This window comes from Alosa sapidissima, chromosome 7 (genome assembly GCF_018492685.1).
Source record: "Alosa sapidissima isolate fAloSap1 chromosome 7, fAloSap1.pri, whole genome shotgun sequence".
NCBI classification, from domain to species: Eukaryota; Metazoa; Chordata; class Actinopteri; order Clupeiformes; family Clupeidae; genus Alosa; species Alosa sapidissima.
In genome coordinates, this window is record NC_055963.1 from 10,376,435 (window position 1) to 10,396,142 (window position 19,708).

At 42.0% G+C, this 19,708-nt stretch overlaps 2 protein-coding genes across 8 annotated transcripts in view; both read left to right on the forward strand.

Moving 5' to 3' along the window:
• Positions 1-6,831, forward strand: part of camkvl (CaM kinase-like vesicle-associated, like) — a 46,228-nt gene extending 39,397 nt beyond the window's left edge. Inside the window, exons 6-12 of one of the 2 annotated variants that reach the window (XM_042099252.1) lie at positions 1,374-1,494; positions 1,831-1,906; positions 2,211-2,347; positions 2,511-2,589; positions 2,685-2,772; positions 3,090-3,098; positions 4,070-6,831. In XM_042099252.1, the coding sequence (XP_041955186.1) occupies positions 1,374-1,494; positions 1,831-1,906; positions 2,211-2,347; positions 2,511-2,589; positions 2,685-2,772; positions 3,090-3,098; positions 4,070-5,473 (1,914 nt within the window). In that variant the 3' untranslated portion in view covers positions 5,474-6,831. The remainder of the gene's footprint in view (positions 1-1,373; positions 1,495-1,830; positions 1,907-2,210; positions 2,348-2,510; positions 2,590-2,684; positions 2,773-3,089; positions 3,099-4,069) is intronic. The other variant, XM_042099253.1, reaches the window with a different exon arrangement.
• Positions 6,832-7,633: 802 nt separating this feature from the next.
• Positions 7,634-19,708, forward strand: part of uba1 (ubiquitin-like modifier activating enzyme 1) — a 36,126-nt gene continuing 24,051 nt past the window's right edge. For 2 of the 6 annotated variants that reach the window (XM_042097738.1, XM_042097740.1), the window contains exons 1-3: positions 10,248-10,495; positions 14,002-14,184; positions 15,743-15,801. In XM_042097738.1, coding sequence (XP_041953672.1) covers positions 14,002-14,184; positions 15,743-15,801 — 242 coding nt within the window. In that variant the 5' untranslated portion in view covers positions 10,248-10,495. Of the gene's footprint in view, positions 7,855-10,247; positions 10,496-14,001; positions 14,185-15,742; positions 15,802-19,708 lie in introns of those variants that run through there. The other 4 variants (XM_042097741.1, XM_042097744.1, XM_042097743.1 and 1 more) reach the window with 3 other exon arrangements.

The window sequence follows — 19,708 nt, forward strand, 5'->3', positions numbered from 1 at the left end:
AACCTTGTATTTTTTAAATAATCCATTATTGCGTCATCAAATAAAAAAAAAAAACATACATTACAATCAGTGGTTATAGTGGGATTTGGCAGATGGGGGAACCCTAAAATCCAGAGTCGTTGCAACGGGGAAAAATGACTCACCGTTGGACAACATTACAGTATCGTGGTGTAGCAATACTTTTTGGACAAGAATTGTTAGCTTCTTGGTCACCTCTGTACATGCGAAAAATTTACTCACCATTTAATTTAACAATATCATTGCGCTATATCATTGGTATGAAAGAATATATTTATTATTAATTTACCTGAGGTGGCGGAACTGTGTTCCTCCCCGTTCCCCCCACTTTAACCCCTGAGTACATACAAAGATACAGAGTTTCCACCCGACAGCAGCTATATTCATTGACCCTTTTTAGTTTGGTAAAGAACATCTTTTCAGAGCATGGCCCTGAACATTTTAAAGGATGCAATGAATAGAACTAGTGCATTTGCCAGCGTCTGATTCTAAGGAACTATTGAGTGGCCTTGACAGTGCAGTCACCCTTCATATAAAGATACAAACAGACCTTAATCTGAATCTTTTCACTTTTGAGTAATACTGTCCCATATGTAAAATGATCCATGATAGCAGATAAACATAATAATGGCCATATGACAGTGAAATGACTGTGTAAAAATAACACAACACATCTTTATAAGTTTGAAAAAGATAATTTAGCATTAATTTAGCCACAGATGTCTTAAATAGGATAGTTAATAGGACCTGCATCTGAAAAAGAATGTGGCTGCCTGGCCTAATGTGAGGTTTTACTATTCGACGTATTGCTTTAGCGCCTACAGAAATTGAAGGTTAGAACAAGGCCGCGTGCCACAGTTATGACATCTTGGATAAAGGGAGACTATGAATAGAGAGTGCATCTTTTTACACTCCAGTCTTCGAGTCGTGACTCAGGCACCAATGCACTATGATTAAACACCAATGGTAATATTCCTCAGTTGAAAGTTAAACAATGATATTGGAAGGCAATTGGAAGGGTCGTGGTCTTGACATTTTTGTCTCCAAAAAGATGTAGTCGCTCAAATACAGCTGGACATGTTAGTGTCTGTTGCACTAATCTAAAGAGTTACACATAGTGTGGGTATTTAACACATTCATTTGAAGTGTTAAAGAGTAGCTCAGCACCAAAATAGCATCTTTCATCAAGCAGAATATAGGCTACATTAATAAGATCAAGGTTACAGTTATAGGCACACAGATATCAAAAGATCGGGTGGCTGATAGTGATGACTGACATGTACAGTTTCTGTGAAAAGGTATTCTGAATTTTCCATTGTAATGGTGGTGTACCTTTCTGTTCCTGTTCCTACTAGCTGGAGAACTTGATGTACTACACGGAGAACAACCACAGTAAAGTTGTCCTGCGGGATTTCTATCTGTCCAAGTTTGAGAACGGCTCCATCACAGAACCCTGTGGAACTCCAGAGTACCTTGGTATTTAAAAAAAAAAAAATGGATATATGAATTGATTGAGAATGAGACTGATGGATTTTCATAGATAAAACTGTCCAGCATGTATTTTGGATTTTTTGTTCATTTTAGGTCTACAAGCATATTCATTTTCGGACTAGAAAAGTGGCTGATTTTAAGTGACTAAGTGTTAGATTAACAGCAATGCCCCATATACCAACTCGCGTCACATGATATCTTTTGTTTGCCTTGACTATCCACCTTTGCTGAAATGCCCTCCCTCCCCCTGATGTTCCTCTTTTGTATCGTTTAGCGTTCAATACTATCTGTCCTCATCTGTGCCCTCTCATATGCCCTTAGCTCCTGAGGTGGTGGCGCGTCATAGGTATGGTAGGCCAGTAGACTGCTGGGCCGTGGGGGTCATCATGTACATTCTGTGAGTGTCACCGGGAACTATCCTTTATATCCTCTGTGCTCCTTTAAAAAAAAATAATTATATATTTTAAATTAATGTGTTCAAATGAAATATTTTGTGTGAGGTTGTCATGCTGCCTTTGATGTATTCTAATACATGGGTTTTCTGGATTAGACTTTGTTGATAAATGTTTGGAAGAACATGGTTATGTATGTGTAAAAACAGCTTAATGGCTGTTTTCTCAATTCTCTTTTTTTACAAAACAAAGTTCCTCTTTCTCCTCACACCCTCCCCATTGAACTTCTTGTGTTTGTAAAATGAGCAGATTATCAGGAAACCCTCCTTTCTTTGATGAAACTGAAGAGGAAAAGACAGACCTGCATAACCGCATCATCTTCTGCCGGATAGTGGCAGGAGACTTTGAGTTCGACTCGCCATACTGGGATGACATCTCTCCTGCAGGTACACTAGATGACCACTGGGAGGAGCTCTGATGTCTGCGCATGAAACACTGATCCAGCTTGCAGCAGCGGGTTTTATACAGAGACTTTCAGTATACACACTGACACTTTCCCTATGCTTTTGTACTCTGATGTTTTGTTCTTTAATGGTTTGTGTGCCTTAGCTAAAGAGTTGGTGTGCAGACTAATGGAGGTTGACCAGATGTTGAGGATAACAGCGCAAGATGCCTTATGGCATGAGTGGTGAGGAGACACACAGACACACACACACAAACACAAAAACACACACACACACTTTGTAGCTCTGGCTTGATTTGCTCTTTTCTTTCTTTAAAAAGGATTGCTGGCAACGGAGCTTCAGAGAAAAATCTTAAAGATGGAGTATGTGCCCAGTTCGAGAAAAACTTTGCCAAAGCCAAGTGGCGGGTAAGAGAAATCATATCATATTATGTATACTGTACATGAATACATTTATATATATTTATTTATAATTTTTTTTACTTTCCTTTCTAGACTATAAATCACATTTTAACTGTGAGGTTCATTCTAGTTACAATGGTGACTGTGTTCAGTGTGTCATCATTTATTTTTCAGTCAAATTATAATTTTGATGATGTTGATGTTGTTGATGTTCAGTCAAATTATGATGGTGATGATATTCATGTGTTGATGATAATGATGACCATGATGATGATGATGATGATATTATGATGCTCTCCTTTCCCCTTGCATGTGTCATCCAGGAAATTAAGGTACAGTGGTTCTCTGTGAGACAGTATGGAGCCAGACATGACTTTTCTCACACAAAAAATGTCTGACTTGACCACCAAACCCCCCTCTCGAAACATACTGATCATAATGTGATAGAACTCATCTGGTCAAGTCATGTTGTGGAAAAGAGTGTCTCCTTATTCTAACCTCCTGCTGTCTTCACAAAAACCCACCACTTAGCAGCCCCATTCAGCCCCAACAGTCACAGCCCTATAACTAGTCATAACCGCCTACCCATGTGCATCCATGCTATCCTTAAATTTAACCTGTTTTCTTGTCCCTTTCAATATCTGACATGCAATGTGTGTGTGTGTGTGTGTGTGTGTGTGGTGTGTGTGTGTGTCTGTGTGTGTGTGTGATAAGAGTCTGTGTGTGTGTGTGTGTGTGTGTGTGTGTGTGTGTGTGTGTGTGTGTGTGTGTGTGTGTGTGTGTGGTGCGTGGTGTGTGTGCGTGGTGTGTGTGATGAGAGAGTGTGATTTGAACCCCTATAGACACAAAGGTATGACTCATGTCATGTTATGCTTATTTATCCCTTCTGGTCTGCTCCTTAAGTTAAGACAGTACTAATACAGCAAGTATAGTAATCTGGTCATACATTAGCGTCATAGCCTGGCTCCATTGCCATATGACCATTAATACTTGATTGATAAATTTATTTGAAGATTTATAAGATTTATTATGACCTTAAGGTTGTGAATGGTATGATTTATATTGACTTTTAAGGTTATGAATGAACTTGGATGATAAAAAAACCATCACTATTGGGTAAAACGTTTGTTTTTGAAAATAGGCATACAAATGTCAATATGTACAGTGTCCGTTGATGTCAACTCTCTGAAAAGATCAGTAATAGACTCTCTCCATGTTTTTCTCCATGTCTCTGTCCCTTCACTTCACTGTCTGTCTACACTGCCTGTCTCTCCGTGTGGACATTGGGGTTTATGTCTTTCAGAAAGCAATCCGTGTGACCACGTTTATGCAGCGGCTGCGTAACTCTGAAATGCTGACTGCCCATGCAACAACAGACGACCAGACCACGGGGGTGTTAGACGACAGCCCAGAGAGCGAGGGTCCCCAGACGGACTTGGGGAGCGTTCCCACCGTGAGCGTCACAGTGGAGAACACGCCTGTGGATGATCCGGAGGACGAGGACAAAACCGAAAATGTAGAGGAGAAAAACACAGAGGAGCAGACAAGCCGAATAGGCATGATCCCTGTTACACCTTCAGTCGGTATTTCGCCCTCAGCCACAGCAGAGCCCATCGCCCAGCAAACCCCTTCCACAAAGACGCCAAGTGAGGAGCCAGACAAAGTGACCAGGAAAGGAGCTGGCGAGGGCACTCGTAAGATAGCTGCAAGTTTAGGGCAAGACAAAGTACCCGGAGAGGTCAACAAGGCCCCTGCCACACCTGAATCGACTAAGGTCCCAGAATCCGCTGGGGTAAAGGTTTCACTCCAGCAAGATGTTCCATTGTCGAGTACCAAAGAGAAGAAACCCGCATCCTCCCCTGACACCCTGAACCGTCGTAAAATGGCAGCCAATCTCTCCATGGACCCTGGCCCCGAGCCAGCGGCCAAGACAAAAGCCGTGGCCACCGACAAAGACCAGACACCGCGACAGGAGGAAAAGGCGGATTCAGGGAAGAAGCAAGAGATGTCCCCGGGCAGCTGGTGCCAAACTCAGGTTCCGGAAGCAGTGGCGGAAAAGTCCGCAGTGGCAGAAGTAGGGCCCAGGACCAGAGATCAGGCGGTAGGTAGAGCTGACGAGGCCATGGTACACGGAACGCAGGTTCAGAGCTCCTACAAAATTGTAGGTACGTCCAGTTTGGGACGGCACAAGCCAATGTATAGTCAGGAGCTGGGGGCCAGGGCTTCGGGTTACGCTAGTCCATATTGCTCCCCTTACTCTGTTGGTAGAGGGAGCTTGTACAGCACTTTGGATCACCGTGGCACTGCGAGTGCTGATTGGCAAATGGACAGTGTGATTGAGCAGATAGAAAAACAAATGGCCGCCGTTTTGGAGAAGATTGAAGGAGACATGCCCTCGCTACTCGAGCAAATCAGCGACTGCCCCGAGACCCTCCCCAGGGCAAAGAGTGCCCAGTCCTCCCCCTCAGTGCACCCCCGCTCGTACCACCACTCGACCCCGCCACCCCTTCCCACCACCCCACGCCCACCTCTGCCCAACCTACCGCACCTGACCATTCCACCACCCTCGTACCCTCCTCCCGCCCCGCCCAGTAATGTCCAGGCACATACCCAGCCAGTCACAGAGCAGGAAGACAGAGATGGACAGAGGGGGACTGCGAGGTCTGGCCAATCACCACACGGGGGGTTCTCTGGAAGGGGCTTATGAGGCAGTTTATCATTTCAATTGTGTGTACACTTTTAATGACCCATTTTTTGTGATAACTGAAGGTTATGGTAACTCACTGCTATTGATTCACACACATAGCATTATGAGTTATTTTTCAGTGGGTCCTAGCTGCACGTTTAAACTGTAACATGTACTTAGGTCCAAAGAATCATCAATGTTTGCAGATGAGATCAGTTTTTTTAGGACACATTTAGAGTTTTTCAGACTGAAAGCTCAAAACATATATAGGCTATACTGCACATCAACCCTGACTAGGACACGTCAGTCTCAGGGATACAGATCAAGTTTGTTTCAGTGTGATGGATATTTTCAAAGCATTATGTTGTTACCTCCATAAAGAAGGTTATACTTTGGTTAAGTTTATCTGTTAGTTTGATGTTTGTCTGTCAGCAGGATTACATAAAAGCTATTTATTTTGATGAAACTTGTGGGAGGGGTGGAGCATGGTAGAACCTATTACATTTTGGCCTGGATCTGCATCAAAGCCCGGATCCAGGATGTTTTATCACTCATTTTCACGTTGCAAGATGGGACATGTTGGCCTTGTCGGAGGTCTGCACTCTCCAATTGCTCTTCTGGTTACTTCTATGTTGTTGTTATTCTTCCACCATAATTTTGTCAGATTTGACAAAAAATTCTGACACTGCCGAGAATTTCCTTGGTCTTGGATTGTTTTGATTGTGTTTAACCTATATTGAAGAGATGCCCATGTTCAACACAATGCACCGTATATTTGTGTACGCCAACACCATACAGTGCTGTATATTTGATATGTGTATGTATGCCAACACCATACAGTATTGCCTAAGAAATTTGAAAACATGAAAATAGCTCAGTGAAGTCTGTGTATACAAGGAGACTAATCTCAGTAAATAATTTTACTTGTAAATATTTTGTGAATAATTGACCCATGTTTCATATGACGACAGTGATATAATTTATCTTGTACATCTTATAACTGTGTTGCATGTCCCCAATGAAATGTGCAAGGATTAAAGCTGCCATACCCATCTGGTAAAATATATTCATTCCTTTCTGTACAGAGGCTACTCTTTGTTGTCTACTATTTTGTTCCACTCACCTACAAATTCTTCTACCATTTAAAATGTTATTTATTTCTTAATTGTAAACTAATTTAATACACTGAAAATATGTATTGCATTTTGTTCAATGTCACCCATTGGTGTAAACTTTACCAACTTTACTGTAAAGTCAGTTTGTGGCACTTCACTTGTTTTAAGCTTGTTTCCTTCACCATGTCAGTGATATGACCTTGAAATATTTAAGCTTTCTGCGCTATCTGCTAGACATTAAATAAAATGTTAATTCCCATCTGATATTGGGCCTCTTGGTGTGTTATTGTGTACAATTATTATTATTATTATTATTATTATTATTATTATTATTGTACTGCTCATTCACAAACCTTTTACAGCTGTCAAACCAGATCTGATTAAAAACATGAAATTACACTGCTGAGTGTAAGTCTATTCTGACTCTGAAAAAGAAATATTAGCAGCCCTTTGTCACTTTTGTTAGACTTGACCCCGCTTGACCCCCTGTGTTTTCATTCTGACTATCAGTTTCCCAAGTATGCTCATGTAGCCTATGAATTGTGTAGACTAAACCAGGGCACTTCCAAAAGCCCTGTTTTTGTTCCATAGCTTAATGCACAGCTTTCCACTTCATTTTAAGGATCCACTAACATGGAGGATAAACAATTATACATTCTGTTAAAACTGTTTACTTCCAGAAAGCCAAGTAGCCTATAGGGTCTGAAATATAGAGTGAAATTAACATTCAGTGATCCTAGGTTAGCTGGAGTTTCTACATCTAGCCTACATTTCCCAAATGGCACAAAGTATATATAAACTCTGGACTAGCTCACTGGAAATAATGTGGGGGTGCGTAAAGGTTATGAAACTACAGTTTGACCAGTACTTTTGTAAATAAGTATCTGACTCTGTTAATGACCCCAAATATAGTATAAGTATCACATTGTATGTGTTAATTGTGCAGTTTGGTGTATTTTTTTCACAAACAGCAAAATCAGATCTTGCCGTCCTCCCACATTTCAATAGTACTCAGTCGATCTCCACTCAAAACTCTGCACATGTTGCTGCTGCGTTCTCCAAGCGGAGAGAGTATTTGCTGAAGAAGTGCTGTTAACGGTGCGGGAATAGCCGGTCAGGCAACCGTCCAGTTCTTCCCATCTGAGTGGAAAGTCACTGAGCTCCCGCCACTTTCACAGATAAAGTTAATCACAAGATTGTATAAGTCTCTGTTTTTGATTTTCTTTCTGCCGACGAGCTTAATTTGTTTTCAGTGTCGAAGAAAAGGCCCGAGTAATATCGGATGTGGTGAGTTATGCATACTTATGCCAAGCTAGCTAATGCTAACTAGTGTACCCGAGTCGAGTTGAAACGGACATGATGTTTTTTCCTGTTCTTTTAAAATAAAAATCGCAGGAGTTGGGTTAGCTAACTAGCGATGCTATGGTTTGAGTAACAAAATCCCAGCTGGTTTCCTGGCTTAGGGTAATAGCAAGACAAGGGACCATGTGTTCACAAGACCTGGCAACACGCAGATAACGTTAAACCTTCAGTCGTTATAACGTTAACGTTAAATCTAACGATAACGTTCCAGTGTTTAGCCGGTCAGATGGGTTGCTAGCCGCAGAAGTGTGTGTAAAATATATATGGAATATTGGAAGACGGTAGATTTGCTACTGCCGTTAGCCTGCTAAGCAATACGCATTTCACCAACCTCCAATAAACGTTAGCTAGCTACCCAACTGGCTGGTATATTCTTTTCAGTTAACTCAAGATAGCAGGGAGAATTGATGCCATGACTTACAAGCTGCACGAACGCCAAAGCTTTGTAGCTTGCTAGCGTTCATAGCTACCCCTTCGCATTTGCCCCACAGCTTTGTCAGTTAACCTTAGCTAGCTGACCAGTTTACCAAGCATGCCTCATCAATTCGAGTTGAGGCGGTGGTTAGCTAGCTAACTGATGGTTTAAACTACTGACTGTGCAATGGTGTCAAATTTGGTAACTTTTGTTTAGTTAAAGGTCTGTAGTCAAGAGTTAGCAACATTCATCCAGTTAGCTACCATTGTCAGTTCTTTCTCTAGAACGCAAACTGGCTGGCAGGGCTATTTTCAGTGTTTGCTAGCAGACATCGCATTATTGGTCGCTAGCAGGCTTGCTCACTAGTTAGCGTGTCGTTTACGTTATAGAGGTTGAGTCTACCCCGCTTACTGGGGATGGCCACTCACTGGTGAGTGTCGGAGTGCGTCGCGGAAAGAAGTGCAGGTAGCTGGACAGTTCGCGGGGTACACGGTTGTTGGTGGTTGATGCACACAAAGACGTTTGTAAATGTTGCTTTTGTACTTGAACCTGATTATTTTAGCGAATAGGGAAGCTCGAACCCTCAACCCAGCCTCCCTGCTTCTGCACCTTAGAATGAAAGGCCTGCTTGGGCCTTTGTCATTACCCCAACCCCCCGATCTTGGCTTCTTAACAAGACCTTCAAGTAAGCTGACCTCCTATGTTGACTTGTGGCTATGGCACAATTACTTTAAGTAAGGTGTTTCAGGGTCAGCTTGAGTGGTTTTATGTTGTGCAAATGAATACAGTCATGTGAAATTTCATTTGATATTCATTTGTTTTTGTTTGGGATAATATTGGGCCTGCCTCTAACAGCATTTGCACTTGCACACCATTAGTCTATATTCCTCATGATCACAATTGTCGGTCTTACCAGACCCAAACAACACCGTACTCTTGAACTTGGCCAATTAACAATCTGACTAACAACTCCGAATGCAATAGTGATATAAACGGGCCATTGTATAAGCTTTGAATAGGCCTAGGCGAGCTGTTTCACACTGGTTTTACTGTAAAACGTATACCCTAACATAATGTTCAGCGATGCATTGCATTTTGCAACTTACTTTCATATAAAGCAGCAAGCTCTTGGATGCGGTTGCAGCTGGCAGCAATAGTACGGTTATTGTGGATTTTAGAGTTAAGTATATAATTGTACAATGTTTCCCACATAATTGAATACTATTTGTGGTGGTGGGTTTGCAGAATGAACCTGAATGCAACAGTTCTTAACAAATTAGTGCAGTGTGGTTATGATTCTAACCAGATTTAAGCACAATTTAGTACAACCAGGAAAATCATTGTGTGGTGGTCAATGTTGATATTGTGGTGGGCCGCCACAAATAAGTCAATGTATGGGAAACACTGTTGTATAAGGTTTGCCTTTACTTAGTTCATATCTCAGTCACAATACAAGACTATTCCCTGTTGTTGCTGTTTGTATGAGTTGATATTCCACATGTTGCAACATGCACCTTCGTTTATGGTGATGGCAAAACCCTATTCATTCTGTGAATGAGTGTCCTTAGGATTATAGTTTCATGTGTGCATTTTGCATGAGCATGCAGTGTAGTATTTCCCAGTTGGGGTTGTGTGTGTTAATTAGATGAGTGTATGTAGCCCATTTAGGAAAAGTTTTAGTAAGACCATCATGAATTGATAATAACAAAGATCCCGAAGACCAACAAAGATCCCAAAGACCAACACTCATATGATACAATTAGTTAGAAGGCGGGTGTTCCTTGATTTTATGTTCAAAAGCCAATGAGCGAGGTTGTTTGTTGCAAGTATACCGTGGACAACCCTTTCCTGTTGAATATTTCACCACTGTCCCCGCCCCCTGTGCCTTAGCTGCCATTTTGGTTTTGTTCCGTCTGCTTTAGCCAGCAAACCCTGAAACGCGAATTACAGGACAGAGGGCTGTCGATACCGTGACTCGACAGTATAGCTTCAAGACTTTCGCACAGCATCGGTCTGTAGGCGGTGGTCGTTGTGGTTTTGAACTTCAGTTTTTAGACTCGCTAGAAATACAGTCCTCGTTGTTATCGACGAAGTTTGATAAACACGAGGAGCGGTTTGCTGACACTGAGAGTGGACAGAGAAGGATTATTGGTAAGCGAAACCATTCAACTGGCGAAACTGTGTAGCCCATTGATTGCTATCCAGTTAAACACAAAGCTGCATTGACTATCCGAAATACATTGCAGGCTAAACTACTCTTCTTTTTATACAGATTAGGTTTAAAGACCCTAAACGCTAACACAAAAGCAACCAGTTACTTTTCTGTGACTAGTTATACCGCAGGGGCGCTGTGTAGCAAGCTAACTTCAAAGCTAGCTTGCTAACATCAGCTCGACAGGCCTCATTTACGAGCTAGAGCAATGTGCTTATAGCGTTTAATATAGGCCAATTCTGTCTTCCTCAGAAGTGACATGCATATAGCAATATTACTTCTTCATTTTATTAATCTTCGTATGTCGTTTACTAGTTTATAGCTTACAAGAGAAGGCACTCGCTTTGTATGAATGGGCCTCCGCAATGGCAGTTGCGGCTTTATGTTTCCCTTGTAGCATTGCTAGCCCGATATGTAGTTAATGTTAGCCATCTGAGCTTAATATACTTCACCGAACTGTCAATGAAATGCTTGATAAAATGTTGAGCAACCACAGAGCCCCACCGTATGCTTAGAATAGATCACATCTGACTGGTGTTTCTTGCCATGCAATCCTTGTGATGAAGTGTCAATTTTATACGGGGGCATATGTAACGTACAGTAAGGAAAAGTCAATCTATTTACCTCGTTTAGGGCGTTTGTGGAATGGTCGGTGGTACTCTCGGTGGTAACCTGTGTTCACCGTAATCAATTCACTCCCACGATTAAATTAGTTGCATATATGTTGTAGGTTCAGGTGATGTAGGCTATTCTATTTTTTCCGATGGAGAGCCACTGGACATTCTAGAATTTGCGGCCCTTGTCCATCGACATGGTAGTTATGCACGGGTGGAAGTAAACCGCCATGGCCAAAAACTATGCACAGTTACCGTTTATGTATTTTGTAGCAAGCCAGTCTACAATGAACACGGTGTGATAGTAAAATTATGTTACCTATCAAGTTAGCTCGTTAGCTTGGTTTACCGCATTTTCGTTTTGTCGCACTGATGAGCGTCGAGAAATAACACGTTCTTTTCAGGGATGGTGGACGGTGAATTTGTTTAAAATATAACCTATGTAATTAACCCGTTTAGTTATTGTCTTTATATTTTTTGTAACCGACTGATAATAGTGAGAAACGGTTAAGTATCGCACTTCACTCACTGCAGTTTGCTTTTAATGAATCAGCGTTTTTGTTATTCCACTATGGGCGAGCCCTTCCTCGTAAACCACGCGGTCATTTCAATAAACAATACCTGTCCATGTAATGTGATTGTTGACAGGAGGTTTAGCGACTAAGAATGGGGGGGAAAAGCTTTTATTTGACCGGGTGGTGACCGCAATGTCGAAAGACATACACCTGCTTTGGTCAAACGCTTTAATTTTCGTTACAGGGAAAGGAAAGTAAGTTCCTATTTGAGGTGTCTGATCTCCTATGAAGCCACTTTACTATGTGTGACCTTACATTCTGGCAATATACGTGTGGGTATAACATTTATTATATTTTTCCTTGACAGTAATCAGGAAACTTATTTTCTTGCATTATTTTATGCAAACGTGCTGATATGTCTCAGTTCAAGTAAGCTTTTGATAACATGTTATTCAGCTAGTGGAGATTTACTAGTTAACAGTAATAGGAACTGTCCAGTGCTGAATCAAGTCTTTAATATGATATTTCATCCCTGAATGACCCTGATCTCACAACACACATGAATAAAATTATATGGCTGTAATAAAACAGAAAGGCAGTCATTTCCTGATATTTGACCAAAGGAGGAACTAAGTCTAAATTGCTAATCATTGGTGTTTGTGAATTGAGAAGGAAAAAGGTTGAGTGTAGAAAACTGTATGAGTAAGCCATATCTGTTAAAGTGATTAACTGCTGCCTGAATGCTCTGAAACTAGATGATTGCTCACTGTACAATGCATTAAAACATCTATGTATCTTGTCTACTACTCACTTCTGATTAAGAGTTAACATAAGCAATGGCACATTGGCCCAAGTAAAACCACATGTTTTGCAAGGTGGTTGGCCAGTTATTGGCGTCCGTTTTTCTGACAGTCACTATCACCAGTCAGCTCAGTTCACCTGTGATGCTAACTGGCTGAAGCTGAGCATAGGAGGGAACTAAAATAGAGAGAGAGAAAATTGGCAGTTTTGTGTAAAAGTGGTTATTCTGGGACAGTAACTATGCACAAGGCATCAGCACAAATCGCATGGGGAAAATGTTCCGTTGGACCCTGCTAATACAGTACATTAATGTGTTGGCCTGATCAATAATTTGCTCATACAGGCACAGAATTGTGCATGCCCTTCCCAGCCCTCTATTTTTGCTGAGGGGCGGATAAAACTGCACCTTCAGCTGCTGTAGCACCTGCAGTGTTTGCACTGAACAGTAGGAGCTCTCCAGCAACTGGGCTGACTGCCTTCTCAAGGAGCATGTGCAGTCGGCATTGACGACCATAAAATGAAGATTAAAGGCTAAGTTTAACCTTGTTAGTCACGAAAAAGAGCTTCCGGAACTAGGTAATCTGGGTCATTTTTTTTGTTAGCAGTTTCCCAGATTCTCAGATGTACTGTATGTCTAATGTTTTGGCTGGAAATAGCTGTTGAGATAAGATGGGGGAGCCCCATGTGATAGCCTACACTCAAGTTAATTGAGCTGAGAGGAGCGAGTTCTGTGCTGTCTGTTATGTTGTATGCTGTCCTCTTTACACAGTGGTGCCTGTCAGCCTTGTTTCGGGTTAATCTTCTTCCCTTATCCTCAGTGATAAGGAAGACTACACTTTAAAAAAGCTGTCCACTTCAAAACAGAGCCACAAGGGGCATACAGTCTGGTGTTGGCAAAGCAGGGAGTTTGATTGGTGGCCAAACACTGCATTGCCATTTAGCCTTGCATGCAGTGGTGGAAGTCACACTTTGTTCGATGAAACACAGGATGGGTAATTGGATATGGCTGCAATACTAGCATTGTATCTGTTCAAGCGTCGACAGGATTGAGATTATGGGTGACCTAATATTGAAGCAAACTGAGGCTCTTTTAAGCTCTTATTTATGGCATAACACTGAAACGATCAAGTTGTATTAAGTTTATGGGCTAATGGTATTGATCCTGCTGTGTTCACGTTCTTGCATGTTTGCTTTGCCAGCAGTTTATGGACCATTTGATAAGCACCTCCTAAAGTAGACCATATTGTGTAGTTGGTGTTATAATAATGGCTGGTTGTTGCTATGCTGAGGCACCTGCTGTGAAGAAGTTAGGCCTGGCAGAATGTAGCAGTTAAAGCCCTTTAGTCCAGCTGGCACCATTAGGATTGCACCGTTGATTCTGATAGAGCTGTGTTAGCCATTAGAACCTCTGGAAGGTTCAGGAGTAGGACCAGCAGTCTTTTGTTTTTGTCAGCTGCGGTGTCTTGTTGAACATTGCCTGTTCTAGGAAAATAAACAAACACCTGTGTTTCGCAGATGTCCAGCTCGCCGCTGTCCAAGAAGCGTCGCTTGTCAGGATCAGAGACGAAGACGGGATCCCACTGCTCCTCCTCTAACTCTGTCAGAACTGAACCTTCCTACACACCCTCTAACGTAAGGACCATTTCTTCCTACACACCCTCTAACGTAAGGACCATTTCTTCCTACACACCCTCTAACGTAAGGACCATTTCTTCAAACCTCTATGGGCAGAAACCCATTTATCATTAACCCTTAATTAATAGAGTACCGAAGTGTGAACGTATAAGTATATATACTCTTTTGATCCCGTGAGGGAAATTTGGTCTCTGCATTTATCCTAATCCGTGAAATTAGTGAAACACACACAGCACACAGTGTACACACAGTGAGGTGAAGCACACACTAATCCCGGCGCAGTGAACTGCCTGCATCAACAGCGGCGTTCGGGGAGCAGTGAGGGGTTAGGTGCCTTGCTCAAGGGCACTTCAGCCGTGCATACTGGTCGGGGTTCGAACCGGCAACCCTCCGGTTACAGGTCCGAAGTGCTAACCAGTAGGCCACGGCTGCCCCCTGAAGTTGCATTTCCATGAAGGCAGAATCACTGGATCTAAACAAACTTTCGAAGTGGCTTAAATGGCATTGAATGTAGACATGTGGCATCATATAATAAATATAGCCATTTAAACATGTTTTACCTGCTACGGATTCCCTGGCAGGTGTAATAGAAAGAAACAAAATTCCAGTGGATATTTCACGTCTTCTCAAAGACTGGTTGCTGTTAAGAGTGACGTTTTTTGCCAAAAAAATAAAGCTAAAACACGTCCGTGAATTTAAGGGTTTTAAACGCATGCTGTGAAGTTACATGCAGGTCTCTTTTACGGAGGAAACCCATGCTAAAATAAAACTCTGTAGTCACGAATTTGATTGTGTTGGTATGAATATAGGTTGTAGTATGTGAAAAAAGTGTGAAAAAATATATACTAACGTCGAAACGTTGTTAAATTATTGAAATAGATTAACCCATTTAGGCCTAAAACGCCTGGAAAAAATGCCTGTAAAACCTATGGGTGATTTCAGAAACCCCGCCTAAAACCTGAAGTTTTTCTGGAAATTCAGCCATTGTGTCAACGCCTACTAAACGATTGATTTCTCAGCCCCTGTAGCAGATAGGAACAAAATTCAAAAAGTATTTGAGCGCCTACACCTGTGGCTTTGCTGGGAAATTGGGTTTATTGAGTTACACCTTCACAAAAATAAGATATGTAATGCGTCAGTGCAGGAACAGCACTATTTTATCAGAAACCAGTGCATTTTCCACAGCTTGTCATTCTGGTTGACACCTGCTGCCTGGTTATATGTATTATTGGTATGTTCAGAAATTAATATTAATATCACTTCTTATTGCTTGTTTTGCGTCAAATGCCATATGTGTCGTTAATTAGAGTAGCCTGGACTGTCACTGTATGATTTGTCAAGTCAGAGACACATATTCTGAAGTGCTTTGTGTGTGCCTCTTCTGTACACAGCCAAATTAAACTTATTAATTACAAATTAATTATTTTTAATTAATTGTGCTACTTCTCTGTGACTGGATCTCATGTCTCACTTTGGTATACCAATTTATTAGCAGCAGTACTGGTGAAAGAAATGACATGTTCATTTAAGTTGCCTTTTCCCCCTAAATATGTTGGTTATAAGTACAGTTTTGGTTCTATGACTGGATTAATATGTGCTCACTGCCTTTGATCTTCCACAGGGCATGGCTAAGAATGGCAGTGATGCTGAGATCGATGAAGGCCTGTACTCCCGACAGCTGTAAGTTCTTATTTTATCCCTGTGATAAAGCAGCATGCCTGTTTCATTGAACCACAGAAGACTCTTCGCTTCTCTGGTCTGCTTGTTGAACAGAACGGTTTGGTTACTTTTTGCAGACACTGATACTTCCCAGAGGATTGCTAGAGAAGTGAATTGAATTTCTTTTTTTTTCTGGAGATTGTTATTGATTTGATCTGCTGATCAAGTGTTTGGCTGGCATTCCTTTTTTGAATCTTAAAGATTGGTGATGTGCTCAGTTAAATGAGATTTGTTATATGATATGTTGATATGTGTTGATAACTTTTGAAATGGTAAACTGAATTAAAAAAAAAAAGAGATCATGCAATAAATGCTCTGTCTGTGGCTGAGAAAGATTGGCCTGTGCCTCAGTGTCTCATAGCGGATAGTCTGACCAATGGAGTTTATCTCTGTAGCCCCCCCCTAAAAGATTGCTTTCCCACTGAAAACATTCATGACTGCACAATAAGACGCATATATTTACTATGACGACGCATATTAGGGGTGTGAATCTCTCATGTAAAAGACGATACGATTCGCATCTAGATACATGGGCACGATTCGGATACAAGAAAAGATACATGTTCATAAAAAGTGATTTAGTACGATTCGATTCGATGCAATTCGGTGCAGTTCAAGAATGAAAAGCATTCTGAAAGATGTATCATTTGCTCAAGGTGCACATTCATTTTATATTATCAATTATCATGGTCATGGTTGTCAATTAGGCAAAAAAAAATGTGTGAATATGATTATCTAAACTGAGGTTTGTATCATATACTGTATTGAAAATGAAAAAAAGAATAGTCTACATTTCAGTCAAACACAGCAGCCAAATACAACATAAAAATATAGCTGCAAGCAGCAATGAGGGGGCCAAGCAGAATAGGCCGGAGTAGCTACGGCGACAAGATAGAACTCAGCAGACACCCGCGATCAACAGGGCTGAAACAGGGCTGAGTATTGCCACGCCTCCGCCATCCAGCCCCCCCCACCTAATCACCCGAGCCCGTCCCACCCCGTCCTGCCATGCCCTTGCACGCACGCATTAGAATTAACTGGATGGAACATGATGTCATCAGTTTCACATCAAAAAATAAAAGATTGATAAAACACATCAGCAACTACACATCAAAATGCAATATTGCTAATTGCAGCACCTCCTACAGGTCAAAGGTCACCAAATGTTTTGAGCGTCCTCCTAATGGGGTCATGAATCCATATAGTAAGTTTGGTTATGATACATGGCAGGGTTGTTGAGATATGAGCTCACTTCCTGTTTGGCGGCTTCGCCACCAATTTTGATTGACTGTTACAAGCGAATGCTTTTGCCAATTGTTCCAAAAAGCAATATATTGATAGATTATGGTCTGAAGATGGTCTCTGCCAATTTTGGTGAGGATCCGCTGAAATTTGTGACCTGCGAAAACTTGTACGTGTTTTTGATTAAATCCAATATGGCGGCCGAATCAATTACAATGACATCACAAATTCGCTTGGGTCGGCCTAAGGACCTCCAACAGTATTACCAGACACCACTAGTGCATTTTAATTCCAAACACAACAGCAGCTACAGGCCAAAAGGCATGTTTCTTAATTACAGCGCCCCCTAGAGGTCAAAGGTCACCAGATTTATTGAGTGTCCCCCTGATTGGGTCCTGAGTCTATGCACCCAGTTTGGCTGTGATACATGCAAGGGTTGCTGAGATATGAGCTCACTTCCTGTTTGGCGGCTTCGCCGCAAATTTCGATTGGCTGTTACAGCCGAATGCTTCTCTCAATTGTTCCAGAAAGCAATGCACTGATAAGGCATGGTCTGAAGATGATCTCTGCCAATTTTGGTGAGGATCCACTGAAATTTGTGACCTGCGAAAAATTTTATGTGTTTTTGATTAAATCCAATATGGCGGCCGAATCAATTACGATGACATCACAAATTGGCTTGGGACGGCCTAAGGACCTCCAACAGTATAACCAGACACCAGTAGTGCGTTTTAATTCAAAGCACAACAGCAGCTACAGGCCAAAAGGCCTGTTTCTGAATTACAGCGCCCCCTAGAGGTCAAAGGTCACCAGATTTCTTGAGCATCCCCCTGATTGGGTCCTGAGTCCATGTACTAAGTTTGGTTATGATAGATGAATGGGTTGCTGAGATATGAGCTCACTTCCTGTTTGGCGGCTTCGCCGCAAACTTCGATTGGCTGTAACGCGCGAGCGGTTTTAGTTCTGAATACAAAAAGCAATACATTAATGGGGCATGGACTGTAGATGATATCTGTGAAGTTTGGTGTCGATTGGACCAAATTTGTGACCTGTGAAGACTTATTAGTGTTTTTGATGAAATCCAATATGGCGGAAAATCCATCATGGCGGAAATTGACGTCATAGGCTGCGTTGAACTCGGCTTGGTCCAAGGATTCCAACGATACCTCATTTTTGACAATCGGCCATACGGGTCAAAAGTTACGTGCGTGAACGCAAGTCCAACTTTGGCCTGTTGGTGGCGCTAGAGTGCTTGAGGTGCCATCATGAAACTTGGTGACATTAATCATGGGACTGTCCCTAATCAGTGTGCCAAATTTCACAACTTTTCACCAGACGGTTCTATGGGCTGCCATTGACTTTAATGGCGGAATAATAATAATAATAATAATAATAATAATAATAATAATAATAATAAGAACAAATATAGCTGCAAGCAGCAATGAGGGGGCCAAGCAGTGAGATCAGCAGGCCAGATTTGCCATGTAAGTCAATGCCGTTGCATCAGACATATAGCCTTAAGCAGTCACAGCAAGTTCCATGCCATACAACCCAAGATTGGCTGAGTTACAAGGTCAAGTTTCACATCAAAACATAACTGATTTTGTGGGGCTGAACCAGGGCTGAGTGTCGCCGCCCCCTCCCCCAGCCAGCCCACCGCCACAACCGCCCCTGCCCATCCCGCCCCACCCTTGCACGCACGCATTAGAATTAACTGGATGGAACTCGCTGTCATCAGTTTCACATCAAAAATAAAAGATTGACTGAGATATGATCACACTTGCCGTGATTTAAACATAGAGGTCAACAATTGACGTCATAGGGTGTGTTGAACTCGGCTTGGCCCAAGGATTCCAATGATACCTCATTTTGCCATTCGGGTCAACAGGTCAAAAGTTACGTCCGTAAACACAAGTCCAACTTTGGCCTGTTGGTGGCGCTAGAGCGCTTGAGGTGCCGGCATGAAACTTGGTGAAATGAATTATTGGACTGTCCCCAATTAGTGTGCAAAATTGTATAACTTTTTACCAGACGGTTCTATGGGCTGCCATTGACTTCCATTGCAAAATAATGTGCATCAGCAACTACTGGCCAAAATGCATTTTTGTCAATTACGGTGCCCCCTAGAGGTCAAATGTCACCAAATTTCTTGAGCGTCCTCCCGATGGGGTCTGAGGTACATGTACTAAATTTGGTTTTGATACATGAAAGCGTTCCTGAGATATGAAATCACTTCCTGTTTGGCGGCTTCGCCGCATATTTTGATTGGCTGGTACAGGCCAAAGCTTCTGTCAATTGTTCCAGAAAGCAATGCACTCATCAGGCATGGTCTGAAGATGGTATCTGCCAATTTTGGTGAGGAACAGATGAAATTTGTGACCTGCCAAAACTTTTTTGTGTTTTTGATTTAATCCAATATGGCGGCCGAATCAATTACGATGACATCACAAGTTGGCTTGGGTCGGCCTAAGGACCTTCAACAGTAGTACCAGACACCACTAATGGGTTTTAATTCTAAGCACAACTGCTGCTACAGGCCAAAAGGCATGTTTCTTAATTACAGCGCCCCCTAGAGGTCAAAGGTCACCAGATTTCTTGAGCATCCCCCTGATTGGGTCCTGAGTCC